Here is a 27,698-nt window from a genome sequence, read left to right as displayed (position 1 = left end):
TTACAATAATCAAGCAAATTAGTTTGATTAACATTCTTAGCCTTTCTCTTCAAAACTTAAGAAAATGGCAAAAATTCTCTATATTTTAAATAAACGTTTGAACTAATGGTGAATTTTAAAGCATAACAATAATAAAATTAAGGCAATTTTTCCTAAAATCAAGAAATCTGTATAAATACCTATAGAGTTAAATATTTGGATGGAGTTAAATAAAGTATATATTTCAAGGGTACTTTACCATCAGCTTTGTACTTTTTATTTTTTGTGTGGGAGAGTGGGGATATCTCTTGCGGTTTTGTGTTATTGTAAGTCAGCTGTTGGGGCTGCTTTTAACCCGTTAGTTGCTTTTACTTACGCTCTCTCTCTCCGTTCTCCTCTCTCTATTGCTCTCGCGCTTTGAGCTTTGGTCTGCCTGCGCCAACGACTTTGCTTTTGCGCTGCTTTAGCTTCGTTTGCTTTGGTCGCCGCCTTTCAGATACAATTCGTATTCCAATTGGAACGCCGCGATTTTCCTGCGTGCTCTCTATGGTTTTCCTCGCGCTTTTCTCCGCGTCTCGCCTGGCTGCCCATGTATTGGTATTTGCAACCGTTTTCGCATGCAATTTGTTTGTGCAATTCGAAAAATTATGAAAAGTTAATCAACGGAAAAATACAACAACACAATAATACAAGAAGAAAAATATCACAAAATAAAAGTAATATTTTGGCAGGCGAACAAATTGCATTTGACCCGCTTAAATCGTGTTAAACTCAGGTTTTTAGTGTGCTTTTCATGTTTCCAATTTGCCCAAAAACTGCGCAATGACCTTCGAATGTTGTTAGTTGTTGCTTTTGTGTCTTTTGTACATTTTCGGTGCGTGTAATTCGGTCGACAGAGACGCCGACTGCGACGCCAACTGCAAGCAACAACAAACAGAAATAAACACAAAAAATAATTAACCCAGCGTCATCAAGTTTTAATGATCGAAATGACGTTATATAATCTGTAAAAGAGCCGAGAAAAGCCGCACAAAAAAGTACCCATGTTAACAGTTTCGAGATTCTTACGGTTAATTAAATTAAGTGATTAGATCACTGTCAAATGCAAATTAGAAAATGCTCGGGGGAGCAATAGCAAAAGTTGAGAGTGATTCTCTTTTGAAGTTTTATTTTGGATTTATTAATAACATTTTTTATTTTGCAGAAATATAATAACAGCATTAAATATTTTTAGTTTTTCCACTACAAATTTATAAAAAGTCACAAAAAAAAGTATTAACATAATATTTTGCAAACACTTAAAGTTTTTTTTTGGTGCTCCGGTGGCGTATACGCATTTTATCTTGTTTTTTATTTAGCAAAGTTCTTATCAAAACTCTGATATGCTCGACAGTTTAAAAATAAACAAAAATGTGATAAAAAGAAGAATGAAATCGAAACTGAAATTGAACCTTTTGCGCTTTGCAGTTGGCTGAAAATGTCAATTAAAAATTAATTGAGCTTACGAATTATTTGGCAAAAGCGTAAATTGCTAAGCATCAAGTAAATACAATATTTGTTTGCAACTCTTATTTTCACCTGATAAGGTTCATCCACGTCAATAAAAACAGAAGAAAATAAATAGCAGCAAAAAAAGCTAGTTAAGGCAGCAACAAGAACACAAAATTAACAAGAGTCGGAATTGAAATAGCAGGGAGAAAAGGTGATAAGCGACAAGCAAAAGGGGAAACGCAAATTTGTGAGGAGCCAAGGTGATAAAAATAAAGGCAATTAAAGTAGTCAGATAAGGAGAAGAGGGGGAAAAGGTTGGGAATCGCGAATCGTTTGCTAAGCGGTAGCGAAAAATCTTTACAATTATTGTAAACAATTTGAAGAAGAAAGCAAGGTGAAGGAAAAACTTGAAGCGAGCTATAGAAAAGATTTAAATTAGAAAAGTTTTTCTAGTTTCTATATTTTTGCATACGTTTTCTAAGTTTTTTAGAATACAATAATGTTTTCACCTCTAGTTTAAACCATTTATTGCATGTGTATTCAGACAAATCTCTATAAAACTTTTTCATAATTTTGTAATCACAATACTGACCGCAAATTAAAGAACAGACACATTAGAGAGTGAAATGGGCATAGTGAAAGAGCACTTTTATTTCTGGTATTCAGAACGTAACCCATTTGGCGACTATGACTGCTCTGTTCTGTCAACATCCGCGGCAGCTGTTGAATTTAGCTTATTAAATTTCTGTTGTTTTTAGCAAAATGTTTCACCTCACAAAGGCAATTGACATTTACAGTGAAATAAAGTGAGACCGGGGAAAATAAACAACAAAAAATTCAAATATAAAAGCGGATCGTAACGAAAAGCTGACCAAAACAAACGGAAAAAACAATGTAATTGTTGAAATGTAAATCGCCACCGACGAGTGCAATAAAATAGAAAACAACAACAAAGTTAACAAAAAGCGAAAAAAAAACACCAGCAACAATACCGAGTGAAAAGCGGGTGTGTGTAGAAGTGAGAAAAATTAGTGGAAAATCGGGCAAAAAAATGCGGCATTTAATCATGACCCCGGCATCGCTGTCGGCGTCGACGCCGACGCTTTCCACGCTGCATCACCAGCGAATGGCGCTGCAGTCGCAGTCGCTGTCGCAGTCGCCGCTGGCGTCGCCGTTAACCCCATCGCCATCATCGGTCTTCGGCTCACCCAAGTTCCCAGCGAATTACGAGCGCAGCGAAAAAGTGAGTTCAAAACATAAGCAAACAAAAATCAGACAACAAAAAAATTGCAAAAATAAATAAATATGAAAACAAAAAAGGCTTAAAAAAACCAAAGATAAGGGGGCAAAAAACAAAAAACTAAAAAAAAAAACATGCAAAAAAAATGTAGAGAAAAATGGCTTGCCCCTAAACAAAGCGCTAAAAAAAAAGCTGACGACCCCATCATAAATTACTCCATATTGTTCATGAATGGATCCACGAGTGCAGCAGCCGCTTGTTTTCCATTAATTATGCTCCTCGGTTTTTACCCCCCTTTTTTTTACTCGATGTCGTGCATTTTCCACGCGTTCATTTATTTTTGATGCAAATGTCCCCTTTGTGGGGCAATAAAAGTTCAGTGTTTTGGTAGTGAAGCGGAGCTTTACTTAAGGGGTCTTCAGCACTTGACATTTCAATTTAAGTATTTGGCTTTCGGGGCAGTTTTGTTTGGCCAATATGTCAAAAAGCAGTTAAGGTTCATTAAATTTAGAAAATATTATTGCCTTAAATATAAAGTTTCCGCCCTAGACCCTTTTGACCTTTATTTGACCAAGTCCCGTATGATCTCTTAATTATTATCCAAGTCCGTTTTTCATTTTCCAGCCGCGTGCAAGACAACTTTTCTTGTTTGGCAAAAAAACCCAGCAAAACTTTTGCAAATGTCAGCACGGCGCAATTTGCGGCAAACAATTTTCTAATTTTTTTCTCCCTCGGCGGTTAAGTATAGTACAACGGAAAAGGCTGAAAAGTTTTCAACGTTCGACTTGCGTAATGCGCAATAATTAATCAGCTTTAAAGCCTGGAGGGGGAATTGTGATTTAACAAGTTTGTTTTCTGCTTTTTTTTCCTATTCTCCCTTCGCAGGTGCCAAAGTTCAAGGTCACATTAGCTGATAATCAAGCAGCATTTTTACACGCCATTTGCATTTTCCTTTTTCAAATCGGTGTACCTTTCGTTTTCATTATGTTGCAGTTTAAAGTTTTTTTTTTGCTTGGCAATGTTTGAGACGAGATGAAGATCAAGAAAAATCATTTTCACAGCCGCTTTGAGCTTTTTGGAGCAGAAAACATTGGCTCGTGAGGAGGAGTATGCAGTTTTTCCTGCATTTTCCATGTATGCAGATGGATGGATGCTTTTCCCCCCTTTCTACATGACTGCTGGACATAATTGCCCACAGAACCACGCCCACCACCCGCAGACCACAAAAGCAAGCAACTTCATTTGCAGCCGTAATTGTTTTGGCCCATATGATCCAGCCCCCCCCCACTATCCTCCATTTCCCCTTGATTTTCCACCCGCCCTACTCTTGAACATTGCTCATACGCCATGTTATCTGCGCTGGCTACTTGGCAAATTGAAAGCAAAAATGTGCAGCCACTTTTCCTCGTCCCGTTTTGCCCCGTTGCGGAAAAGCGGTCTCAACTCATCTCGATTTTCTTCTTTTTTTGTTCTACTTTTTCTCTCGGCTATAAAACAAAACCAATGCAAAGTCGTCTCGCCAGTCTTGTTGGCGGTGTTTTCTTCTAATGACCAGCCCCACTCAGTTTGCTGCTGGGAAAGTGTTCATCAAGCCGGGCTTGTCGTTTATCATACTTCGCTATTAGTCGCAAACACGACTTTCTAACTGCACAGAAAGTAAAGTGTCGTTTGGCGATTTGTAAGCATTTATCAAGTCGGCATATCTATCTGCTAACTTTCTTAGTCGGCGACGGCTTTTCTTCTCTTCTAAATATGGCCTAAACGATACTCTTTTTAAGGCATTCGAACACAAAGTGAAAACTCCTCTCGACATCTAGTGTTTAATCATTCTTATTTAATTTGCTGCTGGGGGAATTGATTTGTCAGCTTTGGATAAAAGAAAGATTAAATGTTTGCTTGAAAATTGTTGAAATTGTTATCTTGTGTTTTCCTGGCTAAAACCAGCTAAGCGGATCACAATTAGAGGGGCTTACTTTTTGATTGATATGCCATTGTGGGAAATCATTGTTTAATGGGATAATTTAATTTAACTCTTAATTATGTTTATTTAGTTAAATAGGTTAAAAACCAAAGTACGGAAACAAAAGAACATTGTGAGTTCTGTAAAAATATTTTATTATAAAAAACATTTGAATTAGAATTATAAATGAATAATAACTTATTAAATATAATAAGAGTATTTCCGGTTTACTCAATGTTTAAAAAACCATCTTAAAATATATAAAACTTTATTCTTTCTCTTGAAGCCTTACAACTTATTTTTTAACATTTTAAACTCGCCAATTACTTCACTCTTCAATCTTTTTCATCTTTTAATACCCAGAAAAAGCAAACATTCAATTAAGTTTCCATAAGTGTGTTCTTATAATATCTGATATATACTTATCTGTAAAAGACCTTGTGATTTGCGGCTAACATCATATAATTATTTTGGCAAATGATCGCGTAATGTTGCAATTGTGGGTGGCTCATGTCACGGATGGATAACATAGAGGATCTACACTTTATTTATGTGTTTTCTGAAGGCGAGTGAAGACCTGTAGTGAATGTGAAATAATGATGGGAAAAGAGAGTGTAGGCGTTAAAGGAGTTGCAACTTAATTAACTCAAATCGTGTTGCTGAGTGTCAGGTTGTGGCCATTGGGATTTCTCCATTTTCCAAAAAGTTTCCTTTATTTTTTTCGGCGACTTTGTGAAAGGAAGCGAATGCACTTTTGATGCCTTGACTTTTTATCTCGTTTCCTTTCGCGTCCACTTTCCACTTTGTTTGGCCAGAAAGAATTGAATGCCATGGTATATTTAATTAAAACTGATTAAAGCATTTAAATCATTGCCGTTTTAATCTGAAGCGGCGTCTTTTCCGCTTTTCACTTGACGTTGCTGCACCGGGAAATTCTCAGGAAAAGCTGTGTGTCCAGTTCAATGGCTATGAATAGACGGGGTCTTTGTGCAATGACAACAGCATTTTCCATTTTCCACTTCCAGTCTCACAGCCCTACCCAACTTCATCCATCATTTATCAGGCCAGGCCGTATATATATCATTTCTTTTTCTCGATTTTATGTGGTGCGGAAAAATAACAGAAAACTGTATCAATATGCGGCATATGCATCATGAGTCAGGCCCAGAAAAAACAAAACAGCAGCCAGTTTGGATCGGTTCGGTTTTGTTGTCTGTGCCCCAACCCATGTTGGCCTCAAAATGTAACAAAATATATGCTTACCACATACAGTGGAGACTCGCAATTAAACGAAAGATCAAAGATCTTAATGACAAGGTCTGTTTCTTAGGAGATAAATTTCTGTTGTCAAATGAAATCGATGTTGTTTTTATATAAGTTCTTTGAACGCTAACAAATATTATATATGAAACCAGTTCGAAAGTGTAATTTTGCAAGTTAAAATATTTATATAAATATAATTTTTTTAAAAGAGTCTTAATTAATTATATTTAAAAACAAAAATTTCACTGTGCTTCCAATTTATATATATGTATGTTCAACTTTGCAATGTTTTATAGCTGATACTTTTTACCCTTACCGTTTTTATTTTTTTTTTTTTGTGTGCTTAAAGCTGTCGAACTTTGGCGTTAAAATGCATTTTTTGGCCGCAAAAAAAAAGAAACGTGCGGCTCGTTTAATTGAAAGGCTTTTGGGCATGCGACAAAACACGACGAATATTGAAAGTCAAAGCGACCGCTCCCGCCCCCTCCCCTTTTACCCCTGCACCGCTTTTGATCTCTAGATTGCAGACTTCAAGATTAGACAAAGTCAACGATTGAAACAATATCCGAGTCTTAATTTATGCCCCAGCTTTGGGCTTTGCCCCGACTTAAGTCCATAAGCCGTTGCTAACCGAACAATGAAATCAGCTTTAAAGGCAGCGAAAAGAAACCACTCCACTCACTCACCAGGCTTAAACCACCCACCACCCACAAACCACTGAATGTTGACTTTTAACCACCTCAAACTTGGACCCCAACCAAAAGTTGCAATGCATTAGCCTTCTTTGGTTTACCCTAAAATAAGCGAGGCTTTTAGGAATGTCTGCTGGCATAAAAAATATGCATAAAAATATATATGCAATTTCATAAAAGTCAAAAGTGCCGCCTAAAAGTGTTTTACGATTAATAATTATTTAATAATGGCTTGAAATGTGTTAAAATGTAATAAATAACAACGGTCATAAAAAAACCATATTGAAATGGAAACTTTTTAACAGTTTTGTTAAGATTGTAAACAGTTAAAGAGATAGTTGTTAGTTGTAAATATTTTTAGATAACAAAACATTTCGCAAAAACCGTGAAAAAATATTTTGTTTTAGTTCCATTTTTATTATTTATATATTATAAAATTTTGATCGCTTTCGATAATGAAACTGAGTTGGAAATTAGAGTAAAATTTCTTCGTTTCATGGAAAAAGACGGCCTTTTGCCATTTTCCTTTTTGAACTGATTTCTTTGGGGGTTTTTCACTCCCTGCGTGGCTTAGTAGCCCCAACTTGCATTTCCTGGGGCGTTAATATATGCTAATCCCCAGTGCGCTTTTGGATCCGCCGACAAAACGACACACCCACGCAAAAACGCTGTGGGGAATCGAAAAACAGAGAGCAGACCAGTCTAGAGTAGCCTTTGCTTTTGCTGCTGCTGTTTTGGGAAAGTCGCCTTTCCTCTTTCCTTTTACTTTCAACTTTTCCCCGTTCGCGAAGCGGCTTTTCCTTGATGCATTTACATTTCGGGCTTCTCGTATTGAAAATTTGCAAACCGATAGCTCCACATGAACTATATATGTATATGTGTATATATATAGATACCTTTTCTAAGACTGATCTTGTTTGCTAATTTTCTGTGCGGCCATGTGGAAAACGCTTGGCCGTTTGGTCGCTTGGCCGAACGCCTCAAAGACTGTTTTCCCTTTTTTCTCGCTTTTCCGTCCACCCCCCTTTGCACCATAATCTAAAAGTATCCACCTTTTTGTGGGAGCAGTCACCCATAGTGGCGCATTTTCTGGATTGTAATTTCCAAAAGCGAGAGAAAAAGTGTTTGGGCCATTTGCATGATTAATGTTTTCGGCCAGCTCGCAGCGTTCGTTTCAATTTTTGTTTTCTTGGGTTGGGCTCAGTTCAGTTCAGTTGGATTTACTTTTGTAAGGTTTTGCTTCGTTTGTGCCACTTGAAGTTGTTTTTTTTTTCTATGGGCCGTAGGGCGTGCCATCTTTTAGTTATTAGTCCGTCTATTAAGCCCAATTACCGATGCACTTACTTACCTGTGCGGGTGGAGCGTTTCAAGGCTAGTTTCCGCTAAGTAAGTGAAATGAAGGTGGCATAAATAAGGAATGGATCTGTGGTGCTGAAAGTGAGATGGGATTATGGTAAATGCGATGAGATTATTTCATGAATTATTTATTAATGGACTTGAAAGGGTCAAGGAATCTTAGTACATATGTGTTTTTTACTTGATAGAGTTTATTTATGTATATCAAGGGAAATAAGTGGAACTTTAAATATTTATTGACCTAAAAGTTTGTTGACTTTATAGCTTTTAATTTGCTCAGCTAATTAAAAAAACTAAAGAAACATTACAGATTTTTAAAATTTTATGATATATGGTTTTGATCTAGAAAACTATTGATCGTTATTTATTTAAATTACTATTATTTTGGTATTATATCTTTATTGGTACTTCAGAAAACCACAGTATTACATTTTGAACTGTAAAAGTATAGGAATTTTTCATATAATTCATTCATTATTCATTATCAGTCTTTTTATTTTGAAGAATTTTAAGCATAATATTTTTGCAACTTCACATTTTTTACTGCAGCTGTCATTCCTTCGCAAGAAATTTCTGAGTAGGTTTACCGATATCATGAATCGACAATTGCTTCTGCAACTTGTGCGTGATATTGATAGGTAGCTTACATATTTTATTCAAACCGTTCGAGACAACTTAGCTGCCAATTGACACCCACTTGCCATATATCTTTTGTAGCTGTCAAAGAACTCACGATAGTTTTATGCCTCCGGCAATTTCATGCTCGGGGTCCCAAAAGACAGCAACTTCAACAACATCATCGTCACCATCTTGAACAGCTGAAAGCCCAGAGAACGTGACAAAAGTGGTTGGGCTGACAAGCCGCCCAGTGGCTAATTACAAAGGCATTTATGTAGAGCACACATAAATTTACAGAGGGCTTGCTTTTTTTCCTTTTTTTTGTGGTCGTGGAGCGAAAAAAGTAACGCACATTTCTTTTATGCATTACCAAATCAACGAGAAAAGATCGTGTAACTGTGACATTAAATAAGCCAACGGTATTTATCCACTCAGGCACTTCGGTGGTGCAACTTCTAACCCACATGGGTGACCCACACATGCCCCACTGTACCCGTAATTCCACTGTGGTTCCACACCTTTCATTAAATGGTAACTGTTGCAGCACATCGTGTTCAGTTGGTTTTTTTTTAGTTTTGTTTTTTTGTTGGCTGGCTGTTTTATTTGATGGCTTTGTTTCCCATGTGTGAACAAAAAAGTCAGGCTGACCATAAGACAATGCAAAACAGTTAGAGCCGCAAATGACAGACAGTCAGGCAGCGAGAGAGGCTTAGATATAGGGGAATGGAGTGTAGGACCCATGAAATTATAACAAGTTTGTGGAAAGTGTCAATGAACTGAACCGAAAACAAGAACTACGTGTATCTAAATCCGTTTTATTTGTTTATATGTATATACGGGTGGTAATGTCAGTTGGTTGTGATTTGGGGCAACAAAGCGTAACAAACTCTTTTTGACCCGAGCGAAAACTCATTTCAAGCATGGCGAAAAGAATTTAATAAAAGCTGGCAAAATAAAAAAAAAACACTAGTGTGATTCTAGAAAAGTCTAAGAAATTCAACAAATAAAAGAATATGTTTGATTTTATTTTAACTTTAAAAGTACAATCTCTGCATTTAAAATTTATTACTTTATTTAAGTAATCCTTTAAATCTTGAAAACCATTACTTACCTCTGTTAACCTCCACTTACCTATTGCTCAACTCGCCATCCATCATTCTATTGATTATAAATATATTTCTTGGGCATGCCTTATTATTTTTTTTTTTGAAGCCAAGTCTTGGCACCCTTTATAAGCATTGCCCCAACTTAACCACCACCCCCCACTTTTCTTGCGATCTTAGATTTGCATAATTTGCACTTTGGCATTGAGCACCGGAAAAACGTGACTAGTTTTTTTTTCTCTGCCCATTGCCTATCCAAAGAGAATTATTCTTTATAGTGTATAGTATATATATATATATATACCACTAACTATATCAGACCGGAGCGTGATTTCTTATGCTTATCGTCATTTGTTTATTTTTGGCTCGCAGCTGAATTTAAATAACCCGACTGGTCCGAGTGCAGGTCGGAATGAAATCGAGATTTTTTATTATTTACGATAAGCCACGAAGCTTAGATATGGAGGCAAGAACTTTGCCTGGCGGGAGATGACTTAAACATTTATTTTTAAATGGCTTGCAAAATGTATAAAAGTGGTTCACGGGTGGTATACGTAATGCGGGCTGATTGTATGAACGTGGAAAATAATTTACCAGAAAATGCTTAGAAGTTTATTTGCAATATAAATATTTATCGAAAGGTTAAAAGCTTAACCTAACTAGTTTTGAAATATATTATGTAATATTGAAATATTTATGTAAAGTTTTGTCAGTTTCCTTTCTTGTAATTCTAATTTTTATGTTTCAACAATTAAATTTAAATCGTCGGAATATTTCCCATTTAAGTCGTTCAATTCTCCCTGTATATTAATGTTCAGCCCAACGATAGGTTAACCCAAAGTCTTGCAATAATCAATCACAGGCCCTTACATTCTTTTTACAGTCTCCACTCGACTCCACCCACTTGATGGCCACTTGTCAGCCTGACAGTTTTACTAGCGTTAAGTCGAAAACCCTCCACACACTTTGTTGAAGCCGCCAAATTGATGGCTGAAATATTTTGTAACCGCATTTCTTGCCCAATCCGACAGATTGAAAAACTTCACTTGACTTTATATCTTTCCCTCTGTCTCTCTTTCCCCGGGAAAAGTTTTATGCAACCGGGGAAAATGAAAATGGGGAATAGGGTGAGAGTAGTAGGGTCTGATTTTTTGGCACGTCTGGGCATTTTCCTCTAGTCGCGATCGTTGAACGTTAACCGCACCATAAAAACCTTAGTTAACACTTTGCAGTTTTGTCTTCTCTTTCTGCCTGTCTAAATAATTTTAAAATGCAGCCAGCATTTATTCTCGTTTTATTTTGTATTTCTTCTTTTTTTTCCGATGCGTTGTGCATTTTAAATTGTGTTAAAGCCGGCCGGCAAAAATATTCAATTGTTTTGTCGCCCGTAGACAAATAAATTTATCTAGAGTTTACAATCTAAAAGTTGTAGGCTGGCTGAATGACTGACAGAGTATCTATATCTTTTTGTTTTTTTTTTGTTCCACATTTCGACACGCGCAATTACATTTGTTTCAGCCCACTGACAGCATTTGTTTTGGTTCTCTTTTTTTTTGTACTATTCTACATAGTTTTGTTTAGTTTTTTGCTTTGTTGCTGTACTTAAACTTGATTTGTGGCAGTCAATCGGCAAAAAACATTTGAAGTTCGAAATGCGAGAATGCTGCTCGGCCGGCGAGTGGCAAAAAAGTTGTCAAATTTGCTTAAACTTGTGTGCAAACGTGTTTAAAAGGTATCGCATAAATATGTTGGATGAGTATGTAAATACATGAGAGTTCACGTTTTAACTATAAAATATGATTTGTTGGGCTTATATATTGCCTAAAATGTGTTTTATTTAACAATGGCTTCAAAAATACTTAAAATTTTGTCTTAAAATTTATATAATTAAGGTATATACGTGCCTGTCCCAATTTTATTAAAATATTCCTCCCATTAACTTGGACTCAACTTTCAACACCTTTACTCTAGCTTTTTTATTTATTTTTTTTATACAACCCACATGATTAGCAAATTGATTGATGTATGGGGCACTCCTAAATGTTTTTGTTCTCGCCCAGATAAAGACACTGTATCTTATGAAGCTACCGAAAATCCCACCAGACAGTCTGAGCTCAACAATATTTATAAGAAAAACAATTTGTGGCCGCCCACTTGGTGAGCGTTTCATTTTTTGACAGATAACTTTCTCAGGCGGGCAAAAGGTTAAGTGAAGATAAGATGTTCGACTCATTTGCATTTTGTCGGTGATAATAGACTGTTTATCTTTTTACCAAGCCATTAGCTTTTGACGCCCACAATTTGACTGGGAAAGTTTCTTTTTTTTCTTCTTCCCATTTGTAATAATTTATAAGTTTTTCTGTTTAATCAACAGGTTGATTTATTAATTAGAGCGCAGCCCGAGTCAGGAATTTGTTGAAACTCAATTTAGTTTGACTTTTTGTGAGGTTTTCAGGTTTTGTTTTCGGCTTTGCAAATGCATTTCTAATGGGATTTGTTTTAGTTCTGAGACGCAAAAAGCTTTTTTTTTGCTGTCTCAGCAGATGATGTCAGTTGCTTGAGTGGTTCTTTACTCAACCGAAATTGCTTTTATTTCTCTTTGGCTTTGGCTCAATTGCGTGCCGCAGAAGTCATAAATAAAACATTTCTCAACTTGAATCTAAGCTTTCTATTAACCGTTTTGTTCGTTGTCCAGCGGGTTGAGTACGATCATAAATCAAAAATTATATTTCTATGATTTATTTGGGGTTAACTAGGGGGCTTAACATGACATTTTTATTGGCGCAAAAAAATCAGAGTTAATTGATTTTTTCCCTAAGTTTTCTCACCTTTCTGAGCTGCCCAATTGCATATTGCGTTTAACTGGTAGTCACGTACGACCTAAAAGCAAATACATTCGATACTGTTTAACAAGCTGTAAAAATAATCACAAACAACCATAACAATTTGTTGGCTTTATTTGTCGGAACGCCCACTCAAATGCAGATACAAAATCGAGGCAAAAAAGAGAGCTGCAGCGGCATATGTAAATTGCAAATTGAGGTTGCTAAATCTTGTTGTTTACGGCTCATTGAAGAATTGGTAACTTAATCCCCGCACTCTGACTCTTTCTTTGCCATCTCTTTTGACCCAGATGAGTAATCAATTTATATGACATGGCTTTGGTTTTAGATAGCACCTCTATTTTTCTGCCTTTGTCTTCCAAAAATTTGCATAGCTTTAAAGTTCTTTGTTTGTTGATCCACAATGTGTGTGGTCTTTGATTATTTGCCTTGGAATGGGAATAAATTCAAAAAGGATTGACTTGTGCTTAGTCGATCTCTGTTTTTTTTTTTTACAAGTAATGCAAATAAAGGAGTGGCTTGGGGTTAGTTAAGTTACTAAAATTGTATTTTAGCAAAGTGTTACTACAAATATTTATTATTGACATTTAATAAATTAATGTGCTTTATTTTAAATTCCAATTTAAATTTCTTCATCAAATAGTGTATACTTTTGGGATCTTTTACAAAATGATTATGTAAGCTTTCTAAATATAAAAATGGTGTTGCTACTACTAAAAATGCAATAGCTTCTTAAAAACCAATGTCATAAAATAGATTTAATCGCTTCAATAATTTCTCCTTTTTAGTTTTGCCGGACGACATGTCGTATATGTAATATTTTGTAAACAACCTTATCAGCCATGATATCATATTATTTATTTCTTAATAGATTGTCAACAAATCTTAATGAATTAATAGCTTTATGAACTTGTTAGTAGTATATGCTTCTCCTTGTTTATTAGTTTCATATAATAATGTTTTGAAACTGCTCAAACTTAAGTTATACACATTAAATTTAACAACATCCTGTCAATTGCAATTTGTATTCATAAACTTACCAATATTATGCAAGTAAACTAATTATAATTAATAAACTAAGACAAGTTTCCATAGTGTCTGTCTGGGTGTGAATTATACAGTTGTTTAATGAGCTCAGGAAATGAGAAAAAACGAACTAAAAAAAGCCAAGCACGCAAAATATCGCGACACACAAAAAAATGCTAAATTACATATGACCATAATTTATTTAGCTATCTTTTTTTGCACTACAATTTAGTCTGCCGCCTGTCATGTGTTTTCAAGAAATATACTAGATATTTGCCCATTGAGATTTTCGTTTCTTTATTTTCTGCCTTTTGTAAGCGGTTCCGAAATGGTCGCAAAGAAGCAACTGAGCTGAACTGAGGCGTATTAAAGTCTAGAGTTGTTAAATCGATTCGGATAGATTCTGTTTTGGTCAACAAAAAATGTTATGATCACTTCATGCCAAAGCCATGCTTTAAATACTCTTTTAAAATTATTTAAAAAAATTTGAAAACAAAAAAGTGTATGTTTGTTTTGCCTTTAAAATTTATTTATTCTAGTTAAACATCAAGCGATTTGCCCAAAGTATTATTATTTCAATTTAAGTCTCCTTATTTTTAAAATTACCTATAAAATGAATACACATATCCATAATAGTGCTAAAAAATAATCGTGGGCAGGCATTGGCATCTAGGTGATTTTCAAATTTATGAAATGCCGGAAATGATTTATCAATCACTTCAATGCTTTTGCCGACTTTTAATCAAAATATAAATAATGTCATAAAAACCATTTTAATACCACAAAATTAAGTACTTAAAATTTATCACCGCAACAAAATGATGCAAAGAACTGCATTTAAATAATAAAAAACAGCAGAATTGAAAAACTGTGGGCAGATTTTGGGGGCTGGCAACTGACAGACTGACACTTGTTATTAGAGCCAACACTTTTGGTTTGGGTGTACTCTGGTTTTTTTTTTGTATTACTTTATTTTTGTATTTGTCAAATTGTAGCAATTTGGCTAAGTGCGTTGCAACTGCTGCAGCTCCCGAGACTTTTTTGTATAACATATGGAATCGCATGTATCTGCATCTTGTTTGCTTGTGGGCGTTTCTCGTCGTTTCAATTTGAAACGCATTTTTTGTTCAAGTGGTTTTCACAACAGCGACCACAACAACTCCTCTGCACCATTTAGCAGTACATAAAAATGAAGCACACACAACGAGCAAAATGGAATATAAAAATGTTTCACTCTCTATATAATTAAATCTTTAAAATGCATTTTGTGACCACACGAAATTGATATTTTTTTTTCGGTTTTGGCTTGTCCATTATGTAATCAATATCTTGAATGGGGCCATCAGTTTATAATGGGTTAAGTTGTCTGCAGGGAAATTGATATGCAAAGGCAGCAGAAACGACCACAAATGAACTGAGATAATGAGGGTTAAGATGCAATACTCCAAAAGGGTCAAAATGGTCATGCTTGGAAATTTGAGATGCATGCTGTTTATAAAAGTTAATTATAGTCAAAACTGATCAAATTTGGTTATATTTATATATGTTTCCTACCTTATAAATATTTATATATACAAATAAGATGTAAATTGCTACTGCTTAAGCTATGGATCCAAATATATTTAAATATTTACTTTTTGATTAGCTTTTATTAAAATGAGTTCTTTAAAAAAAAGTTCTTAAAAATTTCTGGTTTTCTAAGCACATTTCTCTGTCTTCCCACAGTAATTACCCACTATAGTCCACACATTACCATAGCATCATCTTCAATTAACGTCGGAAACGTTCACTTAGCTATTCAAATCACAGTTTGGATTGTCAATTTAAGAAAGCTTACATCGAAAGCGTTTTAATGCCCCTCTCGGAAGTTAAGCCATATAATTAACACTTATAATCGACCGGAATAAAAAGACTTTTAACTCTATCCTCTCTCTCTCTTTGATCTGCTCTTCCAAATTACTTGCACAAATAGCAATCATTAGACAAATTGCGCGGCCATTACAGAGTGCACTACGTGCCACCAACAACTACACAAAAAAAAAGAGGCAATAAAAGCACCGAAAAAGGCCTTTTAACTAACACTAATGCTTGATTAAACTTTCAAATCAACTAAAGCCGCCGAAGATGCAGTCGCGAGATTGAAACTCCGCAGCTTAAAGACACTCCTCCTTAGAAAAGTTAAAGTTAAAGTTAAAGTTAAAAGCCCGTTGGAGCTGGCAGCATCTTTCATCAACTTTGACACCCGAGAGTAACCTGGCCCCTTAAATATTTTCTTCCTACTTTCCATGAACTGTTTTCTTTTGTGGCCGCTTTTCCGACTTGCCAAAATTTATGGGCAGATTTTCCCAGACTTTTCCAACCGACAAAACGCCAAGAGCCATCACGCTTGTCACGTAGTTGAAGTGGTACGCGGAGTAAATTGCCACGCTTTATTATTGAATTATGTTTCATATTTTATTTTACCATTTTTATCTGGCATATTTTCTCCAACACCCCGTATGATTAAGCTTTATGGGTTTATTGATTTCGAATTAATTGGGGAACATAAAATTGATGGCCAACCTGTTGTTGTAACACTTTGGATTGCAGCTAACTGCTAGCTGCAAATCTGTGCAATTAATCAAAATTGTCGGCAACGCTTCAATGGGACTGCAAATGATTGGCGCGGATAGTCGAGATTTGCTCACAGATTTTCACAAGCTTACCTCACCGCAAGCTTTTTTAATTCGAGCTGCCGAGATATTGACAGATTGACAAAATGCGCATGCGCCACACCAGAATCGATTGAGTGGGTTTATTGGAGCGCTGATTGAACGGATCGACAGCTGGGATTGAAATGTTGAGTGGTTTTCGAAGTCAATCAACGATCGATGGATTTTTTCAAGACATTTTTAAGGGAGAAGTGAGCAATTTCAATAATTAAGATATTCATTTGTATTAAATGCATACATTTAATTTAAATATTTGTGTATATCGAGTACCATTTCTAAATATTTCCATAAATCTTAAATATATTTACACCTGCGCCTTATTTTTATTATAAGTCTTTGCTCCTAATATTTTTTATAAAACATAATTATATTCACACTTGCCCATTTATTCTAATTAAACTGTTCCCAAATGACACCAATCATAAACCTGCAGTCCAATTATATAATTATTCTAAATTATCTCGGTCATAACTCATTAACAACCCTCCATAGAGACTCCCCAGTTGGCAGACTGACTTTTTTTTAACCCACAAAGATCAGAGATATAATCTGCGACGCCCAGAACAATGCAAATAAATCATAATAATTATTGATTATAGTTGGCCCACACAAATCAAATCGAACAAAGGCTTCGTTTCCACATTTCCAGCATTGGTCAGGTCCGAACAAAAGTAATTCGATTGGCAATTTGCATTACAAAAAAAAAACTATTTGAAAATCGTACAATCCAAAAATGACAATGAGGCAAAAGGTATTTTAATTACAAATTGCAAGAAGGTGGGATTGCAAAGGCGATAAATAGCTCTCCGCAGACAGACGGTGGATGGCATAGTTTGTAATTCCAGTGCAGTCCAGCGATTTTTCACGGCGCAAATCAAAGGAAAAAGGCAGCCAAGTGGCACTGCAGCAAACACCAAACAGGTACACAAAGAGAAAACTTGACAGCAACAATAAAATCTTTCTTATTTTCCAATTAACTTTTTTAGGGCCAAAATAAAAAAAAACCAAAAACCAAATTAAATTTTCTATTGGTTTAAAAATATGAGAAGTGTTCTAAAAAATATTTTAAGTATTTTGACAATTCTATTGTATTACCAAAACAATATTTAATTTTACTTATTAACAAATTTCATTTTATTTCTGATTAATTTTATTTAATTCTAATATATTTATTTTAATATCTAATAAATATCCTTTCGTTTCTATTTAATTTCATTTTTGAAACCAAACATCTTGTTTATGAAATAATTATGAGATTTTATATTTGTTTATATTTTCAAGTACTTACACGTAATAATAAATATGGAACTTTAATTCAACGTTTTTTGTTTTTAGAAAAAAATATATTGATTGTCTGTTTTATATATTTATTTTTCTGTGTACCTGCCAAAGGCTACCAGCAGCAGCAGCAATGAGCAGTCTGCATTCATTTGAATATGCGGCGCTTGCAGGCGGACCCACAGATAGATACCCCCTTGATCCCCCGGGAATCCCCCCTATCCCCCGATATACCCCCAACTATATCTATCTGCCTAGCATCTGTCAGAGCAAGTCGCTTGTAACTTTCCCCCATAAACTAGCGCCGAACTGCGACTTGGCCATGGCACAAGATAAAGAAATTGGCTGCACAATTTCGGATCACAGGGAAATGTACACATAGAGGGCGATGCGGGGGGTAACTGGAAAGGAGAGGAAAAATACTAAAGGTGTCTGTCAACTGTGCATTTTTTCCAGTGTGTTTGCCTGTGCTTTGTTTGTTTGTCAATCTGTTGTCGGTGGTGCAGTGCGTTTCAAGTTTGGATTTTGTTTGGGCATTGGTTTGGTTTTTCAGCCTCAGTCTCTTTTCTCTCCACAGATGCCTGATTATTTCACTTGATTTGTGTTATGCAAATTGATTTTCTTTTCTGTCGTCTCCGTTGTTGTTGTTTGTCTTTGGTGAGTTGTTTATGGAAAGGTAGCTACCTTTTTGATTGGCCTTTGTGCAATAGCTAAGCTTATGATTGCACTTGAATCAAAAGTTTTTGTGTGTCGACAGATGTGTGTGGGGAATGGGTTGTTTATAGGTAGCGAAAAATTGTACGGCACCTTTATATAAAAAAAAAGTAAGTTCAAAAATGAAATGTTTAGTTAAAATAAATCAAATATAAAAAACCTTAGTTAACGCTTATCAAAATGTATTATATTTCAAGCTTAATTGTAATAAGTATTCAGAAACCTATAATTTCATGAAATGCCACTAAATAAAAGACTCCTCTCAATTACGCCCATAAGCCATACGACGGCAATTTCCATATTTTCTGCAAATGGTCAGTGCAAAATTCTATGGCTTTATTTAGTCATTGCCACAGAGACTGAATCTTGACCAAAGCACCAGCCCAAACAAACATTCACTCTGTAGCCCCATATATCTGTATCTCCATTTGTATTTGTATCTGCATCTGAGGCCATCTGTATCCGTATCTAACTATCTGCATGCCAGTGGTAAATGTGTTCCACTTGGCTGACCCAATACGATACTCTCATTGTAATTTCAACTACTGCCACTCGATGGTTGATTTGCCTAATTTCGTTTTACGGCATTTGGAGGGAACATGGAACATGTATCATGTATCATGTATCGTAGTACGCCCACCAATTCCGTAATTCTGAGAATTTATTGCGATCGGTGGGCAGTGCAGACAGACCTTTAAATGCCACAACTTTCCACTATATGCTGATTATTAAGTAATTAAAGCAAATGTGGGTGCCAAAACTAGCGTCAATTGATTAATTGTTTTAGCGTGTTTTAAGTTTTAGCCGCCATTTCTCGGCCCTCCCGCACAAAGTTGCATTGGTCGAAGTCGTCGATTTGAAGTAGTTTGCTCATTTCGCGTGTTAGAACAGCGATTGCTATTTTGGACTTGCGGGCAGAAACGTGTTTTGCCGTGTGTTTCATCGTGAAATATGCAAATTAAAGAGCTCGAAGTCGGAGTATCTAACAGATACGTGTGTGCGTGTCTCTCAAAAACTCAATTGGACAGGTCTCAAACGAGCGATTTTTTTTTGTTTTCTTCTCTCTATATCTTATATCTCTTGCCATATCTCAAACTCTCTGTTGGCTGTTGGCTGTTAGCTCAAACTCAATATCGGCGACGTCGTGCTGAAATCGTTGAAATCTCGCCAGTTTCATTTGAGCCGCGCTAAAAAACGATACGCGACAGCGGCTGTCACAAAAAACAACGATAATAACAACAACAATAACTACTACAAAAAAAGTAGTAGTGTAAAACAAATTGCAACAACCACAAACGACCAGCGATTTTGTTTTGTTGAATAATTATAAGGCGACGCTTTAATTGTTGTAAAAAGAAATTAGCAAGCAAGCCAGCGAAAAACGTGCAACGAATATTTTATGAAAATTTACACAAAAGTTGAAGAACCGCAAATAAAAAAACCAAAATCTAAGAAAAAAATTAAAAAAAAAAATTATAATTATTATAAATTATATATAGACACCGCGCAGCACTGAAAGATACAACGAACCGAACGGCTTCAAAAAGAGAACACCCAACACGACCTTGACAAAGTCGCAAAAGAAATAAAAATACCGAAGAAACACAAGACAAAATGCTATAAAGACTAGTCATCAGAAATAGCCGAAAAGCAACGAATGAAAAACTGTTAAAAGTATTATTTAAAGTGTATTATTAATTATACGAAAAACGAAACCACACAACGCCCCCAAAAAACGCGAGTGGAACTGAACAGAAACAATTACGAATTTATAGCCTTAAGTTTGGGTTTCTGGTGGGCGTCTGTCGTCTCAAATGTGCCATAAAAAATAAAGATAACGAAGAAGCCAGATTTGCAATTAACTAAATAAGTGAATATTTACCGAGGAATGTTGTTTTGTGTGCCCTCGAGGACCAACGAAGAGAGAATTGAGCAATGTTCGCCCCACGAAACTCATCGCCAACTGCCATCTATGGCAAAGAGGATGTGGCAGCCTACGAGGTAAAGGTCGTCCACTTTTGTGGACGAAATGAAATCGCTTCCATTTCAACTTTCATATGCCACATGCCTCGCTTAGAAAGCAAGTTCTCGCCGGCTTTTCACTGCCTTTTTCCTCCCGTTTTGCATTTTAACCAGAAAGCAGCAACATCCGTTTGGCTAAATGCTTTAGTTATATCCACTCCATGACTGAGATTTCTACCCACTCTGTGCGGACTACAACCACATGATTCATTTCGCTATAGAAAACTTTTGTCTCCGCACTTGTAATGGATTTTTGTGGTTTTTGCCCCGGCATAAATATTCTATTTGAGCTCGAGCTGCCGCTTTTTGCCCCCTGGGTAATTATAGGCAATTAGCTAATGTCGGCAGCTTCTAAAACTCAAAGGAGGAATCTCAATAGAAAATACCACAGTGCTATTGTATTTTAGTAAAAAAAATCCAGCGTAATTTGATTTTATTCTATCGAAAATCTCTTGGCTTGGCTTGGATTTTGGCTTGTTTTCATAGTCATATACATTTTGCTCACGTAACCGCCTTGTAGATACAAATGTATCTGAAGGTATATTTAACTGTCATTTGTATTTATTTCTTTGCCTGCACCGAAAAAAAAATGTTTAGTTTAAGGAAACAAAACAGAGAAAATGAAATGAACCAATTTTAAGCCATTCAAACATGTAAAAAAATGTTAACATTTGAATTAATATATATGTTCTTAGAAATATTTTTCTACTATTTTCCCTTTAATTTTCTAATAATTCAGGTTTATTTTTTCGATTTTACATTCACTTTTTTCTGTGTACTTGTTTTTATTTCTTAGTTTTGTTAAGAGGGCCATGTCCAGTTGTCGAGTAAGCCGATGAAAGCCAATTGGAAATGCACGAAACGTGGTAGGGCAAACAAAATAACTGACACACACAAACCAGAAATTCTATTTGCCAAAGAAATAAAAAAAAAAGATTGCACATAGACTTAGCATTTATTTATGCCAAGAATTAATATTCATTTGATCGCTAGCTTATCAGCCTTTCAATAACTCACGCCTAAATTATGCATGAAATTCTCAATAGAAATCTTTTCCTGATTGGCTATGTATTTATTTATTGATTAAACTCGTAGGCAATTAAGTCTAGCTATTGTTTTTGGGCGCCAGTTTGGCTGCTGGACTGTAACCAAACTAATAATTTGCTGCATGCTATGTTTTCCTCAGAGATTGAGCTGATTTGATTAAATATATTTATTTATGAACATCATGTTCAATTATAAATATTAATAAAGTGATGGAGCAATGAAATTTCATTTCGTGTAGCCCCAAAATAATTGCCACATTTTGCAGTCAAGTTTGGTTCTCACTGAAGAGGGCTTTAAAATTTGCATATTGTTCAGCATTTTGCTTTGGTGGCCTTAAGGTAAACATTTTCATTGCGTGATTGCAGGTTGACACCTGTCCGCTGCAAATGCTTCAGCTTATTTGTGGCCTTTTTCGCTCGAATTGTGGGCAGAAATCCGAAATGTTTCAGACCGAAAAGCCATGTGGGTTTTGGTATAGAATTTGGCCAGCAATTGCAGCCGTCTGCTGCGTGCATTGAACTTGGATGAAACAATAAACATCAGCGCACCACCAGTAAAATCAGACACTTCATTAACAAACTCCGGGCATTGGGCCAAAAGCCACTTGACCGAAAAGTGATTTGTCTCGGGCTTCGCTTCTTTTTTTTCCAATTTTACAGACTGGTCATGGTCAAGATTTCGTCGTCACTCGTTAAATAATAATTAATTATCATTTAACTGCCGCATCTGTCACACAAAATGGAAATCTGAGTTCTTTTCAGCTGGACATAAATTTCGCTACTACACCAAATAGGTAACAAAAGAATTTCGCTCTGTTTGGCTTAGTTTTTTGTGCGCTCTTTTGTATTTGGCAGCTACCAAATTCAGCTTTGATAGATGGCGTGTGTGGACTTCCGTTTGCACAAAAACGAAGTAAATGTGTAAAATAAATGGAATTTAAAATACCTACCGACATGCGGCAGCTGTTTGTGGTAGGGAAAAGAAAGATTGTGGTTTTATTTAACAAATGAAAATACACAAATAAATATTACTAAACAAATCCTTTAAACATATAAAGCTCTTACTACAACAAATAATTTCCAAACAAAATAAATCTTTTAAAATAATAAAAACCCCATTACATTTTTTCTGTGCTTTTGCTTTGCCTAATTATCATTTGAAAACGAATTAAACTCGGCAGTTGAAATCAAAGCTCACGGATTTGGTTGCGCATACGCCCCGTAATTACGCTGTTCCCTCGAGATATCTCTCTCTATATTTTTCACTTAAATGAAATCGATGCCAGTTGGTCATGATTTCGGGGGAAGCTGCTTTTGATTATCATTTTTTTAGTCATGGCTAGCATATTTTCATTGTTGCTTTATTTTAGTCATGCTCAGAAAATTTGTTTACAATTTCACAGCATATTATTGTCATTAAAAATGCAAATATGCGGGAGAGGAACGACTGAGAGAGTCTTTAAAAAAAAAAAAACCGGTTTCATAGATCGACCTTATGCATTAAAATATAGATTTTAAAGGCTGCGTTGGTGTGGCTTGATACACGCTTAAGTGAAACAAGCCAATAAAGTAATTCTCGCAGTAAACAAACGCGCTTGAAGCTACTTTGTTTTGTTTCTCTGTCCGTTCGAGATGATCTCAGTCGGAATGTATTCGTTTATTTCGTTTACTTTGTATCGGAAACCGAGTTTGCGATTCGCATTTGCGACGCAGAACTAAAAATCAAGCATCTTTTGGATGCCCTCTACATGCCAAAGTTGACAGAGTCGTCTTACGGATCGCCCACTGTTGAATTCTGATTTACGTCTGTCTGCCATATATTACATTCGATATTCGATTTCAATGCGGTAGTGTGTTTGAACACTTTGTTGACTTGCACTTCCTTTTCACTTTGCCATTTGCTATTTAGTATTGTGTTTTTGCCATAGCTCAACCTGTTGTGTTCTGAGCCATACGCCCCTTAATTGTTTTAGTTTGGTTTTTATGGCTTTTTTTAATAACTAATAAGCTGGTTGCTTGGGCAAGATCAAGGTGAAGCTCCGGTGAGGCGTAACAAGGCGGCTTTTAACAAAAAAGAAGCGAAATCGACACACAAAGAGGAATATTTGTTTAGCGTTTTTTATGTAACAAAAAAATGTCTTAGAAGCTTTTTGTGTTCTACAATTTATAATAATCTGTATAAATTTAAATTGTAAGATAAAAATGTATTAAAACTTAATTTAATTAAGTTTTTGTAAACACAATTTTATTTAACAAGAAAATAAGCTTTTTGTGCCTGCCGAAAACTCAACATGTTTCCCAATTGAAAGCTAACTTTAAAACTTAATTCATTTCATAAAACAAATTTTTCCCTATTTTATTAAAAAAATTCAAGACCAGCTTTCGACCCTTGTGGATAAGCAAAAAAAATGCACAAAAGTTGTTAATAAACTATTGATGAAAAAATTACAAAAGCCATTGGAAAATCATGTTAACATGCTGAGGCAATTTCTGTTGTTTATGTTTATGTAAATCGTATAAGGCCGGGTTCATATGTAAACACACGGTAACAACATGATAAATGTGCGAATTGTGTGCGTTAACAATTCACACAGCAAGGTATCTTCGTTTGGTTTTTATTTTAAGCAAATAACCCCACAAAATGACCTTGCCGAAAGCGAAAAACTTGGCAAGCAAACTGGAACCCCGAGTGATGTGATGTAATATCTAATGTTATGATGTTCTCTTCCTTTTTTTGTAGATAAAACTCAAAAAGGTTTTGGGCCTGACTGTGTGCAGCAATGCGGCTTTGGATGTGTCCTCAGTCAGCGGCCTGCTGGCCTATCCAGCTGGGTAAGTATCCCATATATCTGAAATGTACAACATATCCAGCAGCGGCGAAAAACGGAAACCATCAGAACAGAAAAGTCATTTCCTTTTTGGCTCAGGAAAAAATTCAATTTTGTTAAATTTTCTGCTTAAAGTTTGCCACCACAAAAAAAAAAAAAAAAGTGCAATGAAAATGGTTGATTTAATCTCTCTTCAACTGTCGCACATGGCTGCATTTTTCCATCTCAACGAGGAAAATCTGTGACATGCAGAGGGAGAGGGGGGAGGGGGGTAAATAGGAGGGACAGAAGTGACATAATGTCAACGCGATTGCAGTTTTCCCGCAGAGGATTTGCATATGCCACTGAATATTTGCCTATCTCACAATAGGTTATTACGCTGCGTATACGTAATATGCTTAATAATTGTAATTATCAATGACAAATTGATTGAACGAAAGTGAACAGTGGAATGCGGCAGCAAATTAACTGCCATGGCAATTGATATTTGGGCTTAAAGCAAATCCATGGCAATTAACTTTGAACAGAAAGTCAATTTATTCCATTTATTTAATCCGCTTAAATCTTAAACCTTTTTTGGCCCGTTTCTTTATCCTGACAAACATTTCAATTATAGTTAATTAAGCCGAGAAGCTCTACTAATTATGTGCATTAACAAAAAGGGCATATTTACGCTTCCATTGCGTTGCAAAAGTTTTTTTTCCTTGGCTCACACATGTATGCATAGTACCATTTGCAAGCATGAATAAATAGAAAATGCTGAGGGAAATTTTGTTCAGACCAAAAGCGAGCCTAAAATGCACTTTTGAATGTATGAAAACACACAATTTAAAATGTAGTTTATTTATGTGATTACTTATTTAGTATTATGTAGGGAAAGACATTTTCTAAGGGTTTAAATACTTTCTGAATTTAATTAATTTACCCAACCAAACGCTATATCATAGTACACTATATCCATTTCCAAGTGTATGACCCTAAGTGAAAGATGTGGGCGTGATGTGCTCATTAACCGAGCAACTGTAGCAACAACAGAAATAAAACCGGGGAGACCAAAGAGCAGTTTAATAATGAGCCAGGCAGGCGGCCAAGCAGTAAACTTCTGCCATCAGAGGGTTAAGCGAAGGCAGGAAAAGGTTGAAGGTGGAAAAAATAAAAAAAGAAAGAGGACACAGCAGAGCAGAACCTACATCCTTGGGCATTTTAAATGGGTAGCCAACTTTTACCGTCTGCCTTGGTCAAGGACGACTTTAAGTGGTCGGGGCGGTAGTACTTAGATAAATGCCATTGAGTGGAGGGATTTTACAAACTGTCGACGTGATAGTCTAAGCTGACAGGAAAATAAAATGAATTGAAATTAATATTGTGAGGACATGCCTTTAATAAGATAAGAATAAAGTACACATTAAAAAAATAAATAAAATAAAATAACTTCCGGAGGGTTTTCTTTAGAACAATAAATACAAAAATAAATTTCTGCATTGTTCAATCGATTCGCTGTATTAATTACCTACTGGTTTTCTATATTTAATGTTCTGAAAAGTATTATTTTTTTTATTACCCAGTTACGATGAATTAAACTGATGATCAAAAACGCTTGAACAAAAATGCCATATCATTTTTAGAACTCTAATTCATTTGGCATTTAATCAGCGCTGAAATAAAATACTCTTAGTAAACAAAAAACAAATTACTTGGAACTTTAAGCAGCTGGCAATAACAAAAGCAATAATTAATTAATTTCATTATTTTAAAATGAACAATCTAACCCGCTCAAACGTAGAATATAAAAGATTAATCTTATGTAAATATACATTGTTTTTAATTATCTTAAAAGTTTATAAATGATAGTTTTCTTTTTTGACTTCTTGACTGTCGTATTTTCGTGCAAACTCTTAAATAAATTCCTTAACTTATTTATTCACTCTTTTCCATATTGCAGCTGCACCGTGGTGCTGTTCAACGCAAAGCGCCAGACACAGGCCTATTTGGTCAACATTTCCCGCAAAGCATTCACCTCCGTGGCATTTTCGCGATGTGGTCGCTATGTGGCCACCGGCGAATGTGGCATCAATCCGGCGATCAAAGTCTGGGAGCTGGAAACGCCCAACGGAAGTCTGGAGCACTGCAGCGGCGGCAGTGTTGTGGCAGAGTTTGTGGACCACAAATATGCCGTCACCTGTGTGGTGAGTCCTGTTTTTTTTTTCCTATTAAACTTATTTAATTAAAAATACTACTAATATATATATATTCCTTAGGCCTTTTCGCCCACTGGAAAGTACCTGGTTTCGGTGGGCTCCCAGCACGACATGATTGTCAATGTGTTCGACTGGCGGGCCAACCTCAAGATGGCCTCGAATAAAATCAGCTCCAAGGTGGCTGCCGTGTGTTTTGCCGAGGATGGCAGCTATTTCGTCACCGTGGGCAATCGCCATGTCAAATACTGGTATCTGGAGGGTGCAAGGAAGGTGAGTAATCTTGAATTGATTTATAAAAAAAAATCACACTATTGCTAAATTAAATCACACTATTGCTAAATTAAAATAAATCTAATATGTTAAAACAGGATAAAACTGGACAAACAAATTTTAAACCCATTTATTGCTTAACAAATAATGATAAAACGCTTTGCTGTTCTCAAATCATTGTGAATCATAAAATGGATAATAAATTAAATTGAAGATAACTTTTAGTAGGACTGCTTTTTGTATGATATGAGCTACTTGATTTTGAAGGTCAACAACAAATGTACTACAGTCATAAAGTTACTCAAATAGGGAATAATATTTAAATTATAGATAACATTTAATACTGTAGAGCTATTTAATGAAATGCGTATTGCTGTACTGAATATTTTATGAATCACTTAATGCTGAAGGTCAAGAGCTAATGATTTATGTCCTTTGCAGTACAAGGACCCGATTCCCCTGATGGGCCGCAGTGCCATTCTGGGCGATTTGCGAGACAACGACTTTTGTGCGGTGGCATGCGGCAAGGGCATCTCATCGGAGAGCACGTACGCCATCACGCGGCAGGGACATTTGGTGGAGTTCAGCTCCCGCCGACTGCTGGACAAGTGGGTGCAGTGCCGCACCACCAACGCCAACTGTATCTGCGTGAATGAGAGATTCATCCTTGTGGGCTGTGCCGAGTCCATCATCCGCATCTTTAATGCAGCCACGCTGGAGTACGTGACTACGCTGCCCAGGACTCACTACTTGGGCGTGGATGTGGCCCAGGGCATCCAGATCAACCACATCATGTCGGTGCCGCAGCAGGCAAAGTTTCCCGACTGCATTGCCATGGTTTTCGATGAGCAGCGATGCAAGGTAATGGAAATTCAGGGGAGCCATTGAAATGACTTGAGCTTTGAAATCACTTTTAAAGGTGCCTAAAAGTATGCAACAATATTTTGGGTCGAATTTGTTCCCAATAGGGATTTGTGTGGCGATATTTTATTATTTTACAATATAATACGCATAAGTTTTTGAAATCACTTTAAATTGTGTCCAAAAGTATGCAATACAA

The 27,698-nt window shown here is 35.9% G+C and overlaps 1 protein-coding gene across 10 annotated transcripts in view; it reads left to right on the top strand.

Moving 5' to 3' along the window:
- Positions 1 to 27,698, top strand: part of LOC108147921 (mitogen-activated protein kinase-binding protein 1) — a 68,840-nt gene that overhangs the window by 30,371 nt on the left and 10,771 nt on the right. For 3 of the 10 annotated variants that reach the window (XM_017274689.2, XM_017274691.2, XM_017274695.2), the window contains exons 3-6: positions 24,083 to 24,174; positions 26,113 to 26,356; positions 26,429 to 26,638; positions 27,080 to 27,499. In XM_017274689.2, coding sequence (XP_017130178.1) covers positions 24,083 to 24,174; positions 26,113 to 26,356; positions 26,429 to 26,638; positions 27,080 to 27,499 — 966 coding nt within the window. Of the gene's footprint in view, positions 1 to 467; positions 577 to 2,228; positions 2,714 to 19,438; positions 20,276 to 24,082; positions 24,175 to 26,112; positions 26,357 to 26,428; positions 26,639 to 27,079; positions 27,500 to 27,698 lie in introns of those variants that run through there. The other 7 variants (XM_017274688.2, XM_017274687.2, XM_017274693.2 and 4 more) reach the window with 4 other exon arrangements.

The sequence above is a fragment of the Drosophila elegans genome, unplaced genomic scaffold, assembly GCF_018152505.1.
Source record: "Drosophila elegans isolate 14027-0461.03 unplaced genomic scaffold, ASM1815250v1 contig_814, whole genome shotgun sequence".
In the NCBI taxonomy this organism is placed as follows: domain Eukaryota; kingdom Metazoa; phylum Arthropoda; class Insecta; order Diptera; family Drosophilidae; genus Drosophila; species Drosophila elegans.
Note: the sequence above shows the minus strand (reverse complement) of the source record. Positions and strands in the feature narration are given on the sequence as shown.